Here is a 13,722-nt window from a genome sequence, read left to right on the forward strand (position 1 = left end):
TCGCAAAAGATTTTCAAGTCTTCCTAAAATCCTAGCGTGAAGCTGGTCTAAACTTCCTGTACATTTTTTCCCCCACAGACTTTTGATAATGAAGGCCGCCACTACGAGTGCGACCTGCTGCCCTTCATGGAGGTGGGCAGTGTGGCTCATAAATACTACCTGGTCAACATCCGTCTCCCTGTGAACGAACGCAAGAAAGTCAACGTGGGTATCGGAGAGATCAAGGACATCCGCCTGGTGGTAAGAGCACAACACCATTGATACTGTCCAATGACGTCACGCTGGGGGTGTTTTAAACATTACACCATACACAGACATGTGGAAGTTACCGTGGTGACACAATGTGCACATTAGCAAACACTGCCAAAAAAGTTTTAAGATTGTCTGAAAACTCAAACTCAAGTGTGGTCATGCTGTTAAATGTAGTGTCCATGGTTACTGTGCAGGGCATCCATCAGAACGGAGGCTTCACCAAAGTGTGGTTTGCCATGAAGACCTTCCTCACACCCAGCATCGTCATCATCATGGTGTGGTACTGGAGGAGGATCAGCATGATGAGCCGGCCCCCTGTGCTCCTGGAGAAGTAAGATGCCTATTGCTTCTACTGCTACTATTTTAAACATATTTTAAGTCTTATACATAGAATACATTTAGATTAAAAGCACCCATTTCTTTTGCAATCCTTGTAGGTGTGTTTATCTTAAGAGAGGAGAATCTTCATTTGCTGTATCTCTGTATTACATTGTATCCAGTTCTAACAGTTGGCATTTTGGCTCTTCTGTCTTGCATACTGTCTTTTTTGGAGGGGCACCGGTCTGAACTCTGCTCTGGAGTGGCACATATAAAGTATAGATGACATAAAGTAGGTCACGTTGTTTTCTGCCCCTCGGGTCAGTGAGAACAGTGATGCTTATCTGAGGGATCACACTTTATTATCATAGATCACATCCTCTGCATTGAGCAACACTCAAGAGTTCACAAGCAGCATAAAGGAAAGGTGCATTTTTAGTCCCAAGTCCCTGATTTAATTTAAGTTGTACAAAAAAAGTCCAGTGTTCAAATGAATATAAAAGAGTAGACACATGTTCATGTTGATCATCAATTTAATTATAGTATTAATCCATTTTTATCTAATAACTTAATTATATCTATAGTTGATTCTTCACAGCTGGCATCACACCCTCAGCTTATGTTGATGAAAACTGGAGGCACTGGTATGTCTGAAGCTGTCTTAGTTGGAACTTAAGCCCTATTTAGACTTTATCCATCTTATCATTTCTGGAATAAACATACCGAAACAAGACAAGAACCTTTTTGTTCATTATGTCGCCAACGTTGCTTTTAAAGTTTGTTTTTAGCAGAATGCACCTGCTCTGTATCAAGCGCTGCTGTTTCTTACCATGTTGATGCGATCAGAATGACATCCACACCATCAGATTTCTTATGAAACCGAACTTATCTATCATTTAATCCATTCAAACTTTACAAACTTTGCACCAAAAGTACCCAGACTTTTCCAAAGAGGCTCCATGCTGCTGGTCGGTCGCCACAACAACGAGGCTGTACTTCATGGTCATGACATTACCTCAGTTTCTTTTATATTTTTTACTTTTTAATTAGAAAAAACAAAACTCAATTATAGTATGGTTGGTGGTGAATTAGTATGATTTAATTTCTATCTGGATGTAAAATGTGCCATAGAGACATTTTGAATCAGTTTTTAGCTTCTGACTTTATACTTAATACTTATAGCTCTAGCTGCTGATTCATTTTAATCATTTTCTATTTAACTTCTAAATCTACTCCATCATCATATACTTGTCTTGCACTTCTCTGTAAACAAGCTGTATGACATTTGATATATCCAAGTTTGTCCAGCCCCCTGCTATCCCTGAATAAAACCAGCCTCTTAAAAACATGTTAAAAATCTGCCCTACAGAACCACACATGTCCTCATCCTCCTTCAGCTTCAGCCCAGCTCCGAGCTCCTGTCCCCCCCATGTGGTCGGGAGGACGTGCTCCTGTCTCGTGTCTGTGTGGAGCTCATAATTTTTTCATACAGTAAAAGCTCCACCATGTCCTGTCTGCAGAGGTGTCACAGACCACAGGCTACACTTGGACCAGTCCCACTAGTGTTCATACAGTACTCTTGGTTTAGCATGTGTAAATGGTGTCTCTTTATGGGCTGGCATTTCCTTTTAAGTCATGTATAGCACGGGAATGAGAGCAACACAACAAACTTCAGACAGAATCCTGCACACGTCTGTCCTTGCAGAAGTTAATTTATTATGTGCAAGTTTTTGGCTGTATGGCCTTCTTTACAACTGAAGATTTGTTTTTTTTAAGTCCCGTGTCATTATTTGAAGTAGGTTCGTGTGCAGGAGTACCTAGCTAGAGGATAAGGTGTATGTTTTTTCATCTTAGGGTAGGTTTTACAAAATACCTCTAAAATCTTCCCATCAGTGAGACTACCCTGTTCAGTCTTAACTTTTATAAAATGAGGCTTTTCTTTGTTCCAACGAATATGTGACTGATATTTTGGGTTTTTTCCCACTCAAAAGACATATTTTGTGTTTTAAATTGTTTATCGCTAAGGCAAAGGTCTATCCATGGGTTTCAGAATGATGATAAATTTACTGGCAATGGTTTCCGGTCTCAAGTTTCTCGACCTAAACAAAAAACCTGCATCGTCTCCCCCACACTTTCCACAAAAACATTTAGAAATCCCTTTGTCTTGTTCAAACACTTCCCCGCGGCGTTCTTTCTCCTGCGCGCTGGTGGTCGGGATGCATTCCTCACATACCAACCCAAATGCAACTGCTATGTTAACGGCTAACACCCAAAAACTCACGTCTCTAGTCTCTACTCATGACGTTATTTGGGCTAGTGTGAAACATATTAGCTGCTAGAAGTGAGTGTGTGCAAACTTCTTGCTATGCCTGCGTGTCCAGGATGACTATAAATACCATAGCGGTAACCAATTTAAAACAAAATATTACATCTTTTGAAATGCTGCATATAACTAGAATGAACTAGGCCTAAATCATATTTTCAATGGTTGACATCAGATTAAAATGCTACTTTTCAGTACAAAAGATTGCTGAAAATTGTATTTGAGCTTCCAAAAAGTATAAATGGTGGTAAAGCATGTGGTGAAGTATGTGATCGTGTCTGTAGATGATTATTTCTGGAGGGATTTGTCCAGTCAATCCTAAAAATCTGGATTTTGCCTTTAACAAAATTCTGTTATTTCTATTATTAAAGGCTTGTACCCGACACCCTGCATGTATTTGAGTAAAAAACCCCCAGTACAGATAATGTACAACCAACTCTTGAGATAAAAATAAGTCAGCTTCCTGCTATGAATCCCATCTAATTAAAAAGCATTTATGCATGTCTCTATTTTTATAAAACATGTCTGAAGTGATAATCCTATGCCTTCACTCCAGAACTGTAAACTTCTTTTGTTTATAAAGTTTTAAAGGGTCTGTCATTTACAAGTCAGCTCACATAAAGGAGAGTAAAGAGTCCAGTGGTGCCCATTTGGCATTGGATCATGGGGAGGGCCAGTTTAGACGTGTTGCTGAGTGGATAATGTAGTCCATATTGTCCCGGGTAATAGCCTATAGATCTATAGGCAGTGGTGCTATGGATCGACAGTGAGATCGTGTGCGTGGGAGAGAACGTCTGAAATTTTATAGGATTAAAATTTCTTGGGAGATGAAAAAGGAATAAGCGGTTTTCTTTAGTTCAGAGATAATGAAAATGCATTTGAAATTTCTCTGCCATAGTGGTTAAGCAAATACTAGAAAATACTCAAAAGAAAAATCAAATATAAGTATGTAATGGAACATCCTATGCAGTTCTCTAGATACATGGGCAATAATGATTTTTGTGTCTACTAAAACAAGGCCGCTCAAACTGAGTATGCATTATTCTGCAGTGTGCCAAACCTATTCATATTTTTTCTTCATTTAACAGGGCACCTGATTTTTATAGTCTTAGTTCTCCTTTTCATGGTTTTAAGTAATTTTAAACAGTTGACGGTTTAAAGTTATTCCTCACTTACCATTCTGAGCATCCTAATTATTCACCTCAAGGCTTTAATTGTTGGTAACCATCAAAAGCCTGCATAATGTGTCCAAAAAATGTAAAAGTTGGCTCCCGATGATTTTAAAACGGTGTGTTTTTCTTGTGGTTTAGGATGATCTTGGCCCTGGGCATCTCCATGACCTTCATAAACATCCCTGTTGAGTGGTTTTCCATCGGCTTCAACTGGACCTGGATGCTGCTGTTTGGAGACATCCGGCAGGGGGTCTTCTACTCCATGCTCCTCAGCTTTTGGATCATCTTCTGTGGAGAGCATCTCATGGTAAACCACAACTTCCTTCATGATGAGATTGGTGTGTTTTAAAGTAACTGTACGTAGCCTCCGCTCTTACAGTTTTAAAAACGGTACAGTCGCATCTGGACCCGGGTTGCCAGTGCATTAGCACGCAGATAGAGAGGATACATACATAAACCTGTGCCTCTGCTATTGTAATATATACTGTCCATATATTGATAATGAAAAAATGTGTATGATTGGCTGCAGGTTTAAACTAACTGGATTTCAGCATTGAAACTGGCAACCCGAATGAGACTCATCTGAGGCTCATTCTGCTTTCTGATTGGATAATTGTCTTGAGAACCAAAACCACAAATTATAACAACAACTTGGCTATCATGTCAAGTTTTTTGTAATTAAGAATATATCAGTTGTCAGTAAAAGTTATCTTTGATATGAACATGTTTACCTCATATCTGGGGACGCAGGTCATGTTTACAGAATTAAAAATGAAACTCTTTTTAAGTTCTCTGTTCTTTTGTCCCAGGATCACACTGAGAGAAATCGTATCTCTGTTTACTGGAAGCAGGTCGGGCCCATCGTTTTTGGATCGTTCTGCCTTTTTATTTTTGACATGTGTGAAAGGTGAGTTTAGTAGCATTACAAATGTTATGTATTGTTCTGTAGACTGTCATTGTCCATCCAGAAAAATCCATTTTTATGTTACTTGCGCTAAACAGCAACTAATTTGTACCAGATTTTTACTCTGAGAAACTAGTTTGGTTTGCAGTGGTCCAAAGTTATTCCTCACTTCCCTTGTGCATTCTGAACATTCTGATTATTCATAGCGATGAGTTTATGAGCGCTATTCACAACTCTCAGAGACAAGTGCAGAGTTTTGCTGTGACAGTAAAGCTAACAACAACTAGCATGTTAACACACACTTCTTGGTTAGTGGACAATGAAATGCTTTCCAATTGTGTTTAGATGGTACACAGTAAACTTATTTTCACTTCAAGAGCTGCTTATGCAGTATATCTGTACTGGGGACAAACTTTGTCTTAATACGTGGGAGAAATTTGGGTTACAGAGCCTTTAAGTTTATTGAACATTTCAAGTTTATTGAAAAATAAAAAATAGGGATTGGCAATATGCCAAAAAAAACCCAAAAGAAAGCCTGTGGTTAGATCACAATTTTTATTTGACCAGGATTCTTGTATAATAAATATGTAAATATAATGCCTTCAAGACACTACACTAAAACTGTCAACTTCTTCTGAGAGCTCATAGGTCATTGTGATTGGTCAAAGCCACCAGAAAAATCTAGCTATAATAATACTATAATATATATTTTTGATTGTGTTTCCAGAGGTGTTCAGCTGACCAACCCATTCTACAGCATCTGGGCATCTGAAGTGGGCACTGAACTGGCTGTATCCTTCTTAAACTATGGCATGAAAAACTCAGACCAATTCAGCTCCTAATCAAAACATAACTGGATCTGACGTATCAGGTCTTAAGGTTAAGACAAGTTTCCTTGACAGTCTGTACCCCAGATGGCCTTCATTATCGTAGCTGGGATCTGTGCCTGTTTATACTTCCTTTTCCTTTGCTTCATGGTTTTCCAGGTGTTCCGAAACATCAGCGGGAAGAGGTCCTCACTGCCCGCTATGTCCAAAGCTCGCCGATTACACTACGAGGTACACCTCAACTTTGTCCCTGTCTGGTATAGCGCATATGCCGGGTGTAATATATTTTCCGGACTATACGTCGCTCCGGAGTACAAGTCGCACCGGTAAAAAAATACGTAATAATGAAGAAAATAACATACCTAAGTCAGAATTTTTGGGGAAATTTATTTGACAAAATCCGAGACAAAGAACAGACATTTTATCTTTAAAGGCAAGTTATAATAATTACAATAAAATGGAGAACAATGGGCTGAATAGCAGTACAGCACGCTGACATAACACATAGACAACAAACTGAATATGTGTCTGGTATGTTTACTTAAGATATTAACTGTTAATCAGATACACTATGCTAAGATAACATATGCCGGCTTGTCCACAAACACGAGAGACACGAGACTTCTTTTCACTGATGTTTACTGTGGTCTTACTACTTCATCACAGTTCACATTGTAGAACTTGCAAACACATGAAATATAACAAGCTCTGGCTCATATCACATATACACACAAAACTGCACATGAACACATGGAAAATAAACATACCACTTTGACGAGTCAATAAAATTTTCTTACAGGTATTACAAACACAACAGCACCATCTAGTGGTCAAACAGGTGAACTGTAACATGTATAATCAGTCGTTACATAAAACATTTATTCAGCTACATAAAGCCTAGACAGAACTGAATACATGTCTGGTATGTTAACATAAGATATTAATAATTAATCAGATTACTAAAGCATAAAAAACAAGCTAACAAGTTTACTCTGGATCTCACTCCAAATCGCTAAACCCACTGAATTCTTCATCCTCGATGTTGCTTCTGAACAACTCCACCGGCTCCAGAAGTAGATGAAGCGCGGCTTCCATGGGGCTGTCATACTGTTACACAAGCCTAGAGTGCCCTTGTGCAGTTGTCAGTGTGACATTGATGAAGATGTGAAAAAAAAGTCCGACTTACAGTCCAGAAAATACAGTATTGCTGGGTTTCTGATGACATTACAACATTTTTTCGAATAATATTAAACACAGATGGGGGCAATCAAAATTAATATTGTGAAAATGCAGATGTGTGTTTTAATACAGAGAGTTCTTGGATCTAGTCAGTAATTGAAATTATCAGGTTCAACATTTGTGAAGTTACCTTTTTAATATTTCAGAGAAGTACAATGTGATTAATAGGAAAAAACTGTCTCTTGCCTCCATCTGAGAGTAAGACATCATCACTCCTAGAATTTGAAAACATCCAAAAGCAGGAGTGTCTGAACCATGGCCTGCTGGGACTAAATGTGGCCCTCAGACAATTTTTTTTTTTTTTTTTTTTTTTTTTTTTTTGGACCTATTCTGCTGAATAGGGCCAAGTACAGTACTTTTTAGTACAAGTAATCTGTCTAACAAACATTGCATTGTGGTACAGACCCAAGATTAAAGGTCCCATCTTGTGCTATTTTTGATTGATCTTGTACAGTAATATTGTTCCCTCATCAAAAACATACTGGAGTTGTGTTTTGTTTCCTTCACACTTGTTGCTTATTTAAGCTGTGTTCTTCTCACAAACAGAATACATTGTGTCTTAGAATAAATGGTAATAGTTTTTAACACACTATTCTGAATGACTCACTGTATTTACCACCAGTCACCGAGCAACTCTTGCCAAGTTATTGAATATTAAAGATTAACGAGAGCAATAATACATGAAATTTCCTGAATTAACGAGATTTACTTTGCAACTCTCTGAAACAAACATGACTGTGTGGGACAATAATCTAGCACTTGAATGATCGATTGATGAATGATCGACTTCCTGTTGTGTGTCCAGGGTCTAATCTTCAGGTTTAAGTTCCTGATGCTGGTCACTCTGACTTGTGCCGCCATGACGGTCATCTTCTTCATCATCAGCCAGGTAACGTCATCAGGAGTGCTCTATCTGCAAGCACATGTACTACCAACTAGGGCTGGGCGATATGCCAAAATGATTACTAAAACTATCTGCTGTTTCTGGAAGTTAACTCATTCTGACAGGTGGATATAACCAACTAACCATTTCACTCAGAGCATGATGGAGGCTGACTAATGGTAGGAGTGGATGGTGGAAAGTGTTACTACGAACTGCATTCCTGATATTATGTTGTGACCCTATTTAACCCTGTGTTTTTCTTTACTATTGTTCTGCTCAAGTGCAGAAGACTTTAGTTTGATCTAGTCTAAAACAAAGGCACTCCTGTCTCTTGTATAGAGACTCGTCGCTAGTCTTCTCATAATGGGCCTTCTTGAAGCTGGATCAAGTATCTCACTATTAAAACAAGGCCACCTCAGAGAAGCCATTACTGCACTGGTTCTCTAAAGGAGCACTGGGCTAACAGCGTTGACATCCATCCATCCATCCATCCATTTTCTTCCGCTTATCCGAGGCCGGGTCGCGGGGGCAGCAGTCTAAGCAGGGACTCCCAGACTTCCCTCACCCCGGACACGTCCTCCAGCTCCTCCGGTGGGACCCCAAGGCGTTCCCAGGCCAGCCGAGAGACATAGTCCCTCCAGCGTGTCCTGGGTCTTCCCCGGGGCCTCCTCCCGGTGGGACATGCCCAGAACACCTCCCTAGGGAGGCGTCCAGGAGGCATCCTGAGCAGATGCCCGAGCCACCTCAGCTGGTTCCTCTCAACGTGTAGGAGCAGCGGCTCTACTCCGAGCTCCTCCCGTGTGACCGAGCTCCTCACCCTATCCCTAAGGGTGCGCCCGGCCACTCTGCGGAGGAAGCCCATTTCAGCCGCTTGTATCCGCGATCTTGTCCTTTCGGTCATTACCCAAAGCTCATGACCATAGGTGAGGGTAGGAACGTAGATTGACCGGTAAATCGAGAGCTTCGCCTTCCGGCTCAGCTCCTTCTTTACCACAACGGACCGATACAGCGACCGCATCACTGCAGACGCTGCACCGATCCGCCTGTCAATCTCACGCTCCATCCTTCCCTCACTCGTGAACAAGACCCCGAGATACTTGAACTCCTCCACTTGGGGCAGAGACTCACCACCCACCCAGAGAGAGCAAACCACCTTTTTCCGGTCGAGAACCATGGCCTCGGATTTGGAGGAGCTGATTCTCATCCCAGCCGCTTCACACTCGGCTGCAAACCGCCCCAGTGCCTGCTGCAGGTCCTGGCTCGAAGAAGCCATCAGGACAACATCATCTGCAAACAGCAGAGATGAAATCCTGTGGTTCCCAAACCAGGCCCCCTCCGGCCCCTGGCTGCGCCTAGAAATTCTGTCCATAAATATAATGAACAGAACCGGTGACAAAGGGCAGCCCTGGCGGAGTCCAACATGCACCGGGAACAGGTCTGACTTACTGCCGGCAATGCGAACACAGCTCCTGCTCCGGTCATACAGGGACCGGACAGCCCTTAGCAAAGAGCCCCGGACCCCATACTCCCAGAGCACCCCCCAAAGGACACCACGAGGGACACGGTCAAATGCCTTCTCCAGATCCACAAAACACATGTGGACTGGTTGGGCATACTCCCATGAGCCCTCGAGGACCCGATGGAGAGTATAGAGCTGGTCCAGTGTTCCACGACCAGGACGAAAACCACACTGCTCCTCCTGAATCCGAGGTTCGACTATCGGTCGGATTCTCCTCTCCAGCACCCTGGAATAGACCTTACCGGGAAGGCTGAGGAGTGTGATTCCCCTGTAATTGGAACACACCCTCCGGTCCCCCTTTTTATACAGAGGGACCACCACCCCGGTCTGCCATTCCACAGGTACTGTCCCCGACCGCCACGCGATGTTGCAGAGACGTGTCAGCCAAGACAGTCCCACAACATCCAGAGACTTGAGGTACTCAGGACGGATCTCATCCACCCCCGGAGCCTTGCCACCGAGGAGCTTGCCAACCACCTCAGTGACTTCAGCCAGGGTGATGGACGAGTCCGCCTCTGGGTCCCCAGTTTCTGCTTCCTCCTCGGAAGACGTGACAGTGGGATTGAGGAGATCCTCAAAGTATTCCTTCCACCGCCCGACAACATCCCCAGTCGAGGTCAGCAGCTCTCCACCCGCACTGTAAACAGTGTTGGTGAAGCACTGCTTTCCCCTCCTGAGGCGTCGGACGGTTTGCCAGAATCTCTTTGAGGCCGTCCGATAGTCCTCCTCCATGGCCTCCCCGAACTCCTCCCAACCCCGAGTTTTTGCCTCTGTGACTGCCCGAGCCGCGGCACGCTTGGCCTGCCGGTACTCATCAGCTGCCTCAGGAGTCCCACGAGCCAACAAGGCTCGATAGGACTCCTTCTTCAGCTTGACGGCATCCCTTACTTCCGGTGTCCACCACCGGGTTCGGGGATTGCCGCCGCGACAAGCACCACAGACCTTACGACCACAGCTACGAGCAGCCGCATCAACAATAGAGGTGGAGAACATGGCCCACTCGGAGTCCATGTCTCCAACCTCCCCCGGGATCAGGGAGAAGCTCTCCCGGAGGTGGGAGTTGAAGACCCCCCTGACAGAGGGCTCCGCCAGACGTTCCCAGCAGACCCTCACAATACGCTTGGGCCTGCCAGGTCTGTCCGGCTTCCTCCTCCGCCAGCGGATCCAACTCACCACCAGGTGGTGATCAGTTGACAGCTCAGCCCCTCTCTTCACCCGAGTGTCCAAGACACGCGGTCGGAGGTCAGATGACACGACAACAAAGTCGATCATCGACCTCCGACCTAGAGTGTCCTGGTGCCATGTGCACCGATGGACACCCTTGTGCTCGAACATGGTGTTTGTTATGGACAAGCTGTGACTAGCACAGAAGTCCAATAACAAAACACCGCTCGGGTTCAGATCGGGGAGGCCGTTCCTCCCAATCACGCCCCTCCAAGTGTCACTGTCGTTACCCACATGGGCGTTGAAGTCCCCCAGGAGAACAACGGAGTCCCCGGTTGGTGCACTGTCTAGTACCCCTCCCAGGGACTCCAAGAAGGCCGGGTACTCTGCACTGCTGTTTGGCCCGTAGGCCGACACAACAGTGAGAGACCTGTCCCCGACCCGAAGGCGCAGGGACGCGACCCTCTCGTTCACCGGAGTGAACCCCAACACGCAGCGGCTGAGCTGTGGGGCAATGAGCAAGCCCACACCAGCTCGCCGCCGCTCCCCGCGGGCAACGCCAGAGAAATGGAGAGTCCAACCCCTCTCAAGAAGATGGGTTCCAGAGCCCAAGCTGTGCGTGGAGGTGAGGCCGACTATATCTAGCCGGTAACGCTCAACCTCCCGCACAAGCTCAGGCTCCTTCCCCCCCAGCGAGGTGACATTCCATGTCCCCAGAGCTAGTCTCCATGTCCGGAGATCCGGTCGTCGAGGTCCCCGCCTTCGACTGCTACCCGGATCTCTCCGCACCCGCCCCTCATGGCTCCTCCCGCAGGTGGTGGGTCCACGGGAGGACGGCCCCACGTCGTTTCTTCGGGCTGGGCCCGACCGGGCCCCGTGGGGAAAGGCCCGGCCACCAGGCGCTCGCTGCCGAGCACCCACCCCAGGCCTGGCTCCAGGGTGGGGCCCCGGTAACGCCAGTCCGGGCGACGTAACCGGCCTTGATCTTTTACTTTCCATAATGGGCTTCTGAACCGCTCTTAGTCAGACCCGTCTCCCAGGACCTGTTTGCCATGGGTGACCCTACCAGGGGCATGAAGCCCCCGACAACATAGCTCCCAGGATCATTCGGGTGCTCAAACCCCTCCACCACGTTAAGGTGGCGGTTCGGGGAGGGGAGCGTTGACATATTGTGCAGAATCAACTTTTATGATGCTAATCTTATTTCCTCATAAAATGTGAACTATAATTCTGTTTACATGGGTGGTCTCCTCAGGGACAGACAAAACCTAATTATTGTTATGTAACCTGTCTGTTTTTAAAGTCCATAAACTTTAACTGAACTCCCACTGATAAATTCTCTGCCTGAATGGCCTTCACTAAAATATATCAGCCTTTGTGCAATTGTATCCTCCTGTCCTGTGTTTTCCCTGTTTTTTGAGCAAAATGTGTCTTGCCCCTGAACAATGTATTTTATAAGCAGTTCTTGAGGTCAAAATAAGTCCGCTGCATGCTGTCTGCTTTGTATTATAATGTTTAGGGGCTTTTTGAGCTCATGCATTCCAGTCAGACAAACCTTACTCAAGTACAACACAGCCTAATTAAACTTTAACTAGAGTGATATTGCTCTTTTTTTTCTATTTGAGTTTTTAAAATGTATCAGATTAATGTGCATGGTTTTCAGTGCTTAAAAGTAGCACTTAATGTTTAGATGTACCATTCCATTACATAAAAGTGCACTTTAAGGCATGTTTGATAATGAAGTGTTGGCTCACTGCGTTTACATGAACGCCAGGAAACAAATGATTAGGACTGTCATGATAACACATTTTGAAGTTTGATATGTCAGTGAAGAAAACTGAGGATAAACAATAATATTGAAACTAATTTATGCCACTGATGCAATAACCCAAGAGCTGACTTAAATTACAGAAACTATTCTAAATCTGCAATATTATTAAATCAGGAATAAATGCATGAAACACTTTAAATAACTTGTCACATGACTGATAACAGATGCAGACTAAAAACTATTAAACTCAAACCTTGTTAGGCAAAAAATTACAAAAGAAATTCCAGTGGAGCAAAGAAAATGAACACATGATAAATTGACCCCCCAAAAATATGTTTCCAGCTTCATATATTGAGCGATAAGTTGAAAGTTTCATTTGGGAGTAGTTTTCCTTGTTTCATTGTGATCTGTTTTCAGATCTAGAGCATGTCCTGAGTAATCTGTAGGGGACTAAACAGGGACTGGGGATTGCAGAGACTGTTGCTTATACAACAATTTTGGGGAAAATAATCACATTTTTTCAGATTATTTGGACAACCATTGTGATTAGATTTGCAATTTACCTTTTAATAATGGGATTCTGTTCAAAGTTCGAATTTTGAACGCATCCAAATTGTCTGTTCCTATTTCAGTCTTTTTATGAAACTAATGCAAGAATTACATTTCAGAACATGTTTTTCTGCACACAGGGTGTTTGTGGAGAAAATTATGGTACTACAAAAATTGCAGCCATTTGAATTACTAATTACATCCATTCAAATTGTGATTTTAATTTGATTGTGATTAATCGTGCAGCCCTGCTTTAGTGTGTTACATGTTGTATTTTGTGGTCAGGTGAACGAGGGCCACTGGCACTGGGGCGAGCACACGGTCCAGGTGAACAGCGCTTTCTTCACTGGGATCTACGGAATGTGGAACCTCTACGTGTTCGCCATCATGTTCCTGTACGCGCCCTCGCACAAACGCTACGGAGACGAGCAGACCAGCGGGCAGTGCATCACCGGTATAACACTGACAATTCACCTTTGTTAGAAATGAACACTTTTTAGCACATCTGTTATCAGCTTTCAGTTCTCCAGGAGTTTAACCAAACCAGCTACCTAAATATGCATAAATAATACATTCATAAAGCTTTATTTGAACACTTTAGTCCAAGGAGGGTACTAAATAAATGTGACTACTCTGCTCTCTTATCCAGTTTGTAGTAAAACAGGATCGTGGATGAGTTTGCACTAAATTCAAGAGAGTTTGTGGAAAATGACCAAACTCTTGGCCCTACATATCGGCCCAAAAATATCGGCAGACCTCATCATTCATTGGTTTCTCTGGTCTAAATAATCGGCCATGGAA

The 13,722-nt window shown here is 43.7% G+C and overlaps 2 protein-coding genes across 2 annotated transcripts in view; both read left to right on the top strand.

Moving 5' to 3' along the window:
• Window positions 1-13,722, top strand: part of wls (Wnt ligand secretion mediator) — a 34,394-nt gene that overhangs the window by 15,907 nt on the left and 4,765 nt on the right. The window contains exons 4-11 of the mRNA XM_033982926.2: window positions 79-240; window positions 447-583; window positions 4,204-4,372; window positions 4,875-4,972; window positions 5,697-5,760; window positions 5,884-6,027; window positions 7,841-7,924; window positions 13,207-13,375. Coding sequence (XP_033838817.1) covers window positions 79-240; window positions 447-583; window positions 4,204-4,372; window positions 4,875-4,972; window positions 5,697-5,760; window positions 5,884-6,027; window positions 7,841-7,924; window positions 13,207-13,375 — 1,027 coding nt within the window. The remainder of the gene's footprint in view (window positions 1-78; window positions 241-446; window positions 584-4,203; window positions 4,373-4,874; window positions 4,973-5,696; window positions 5,761-5,883; window positions 6,028-7,840; window positions 7,925-13,206; window positions 13,376-13,722) is intronic.
• Window positions 13,292-13,722, top strand: part of gng12a (guanine nucleotide binding protein (G protein), gamma 12a) — a 53,311-nt gene continuing 52,880 nt past the window's right edge. Inside the window, exon 1 of the mRNA XM_055228659.1 lies at window positions 13,292-13,375. The gene's annotated coding sequence lies outside the window, so the exon portion shown is untranslated. The remainder of the gene's footprint in view (window positions 13,376-13,722) is intronic.

Source organism: Periophthalmus magnuspinnatus, chromosome 17 (assembly GCF_009829125.3).
Source record: "Periophthalmus magnuspinnatus isolate fPerMag1 chromosome 17, fPerMag1.2.pri, whole genome shotgun sequence".
NCBI classification, from domain to species: Eukaryota; Metazoa; Chordata; class Actinopteri; order Gobiiformes; family Gobiidae; genus Periophthalmus; species Periophthalmus magnuspinnatus.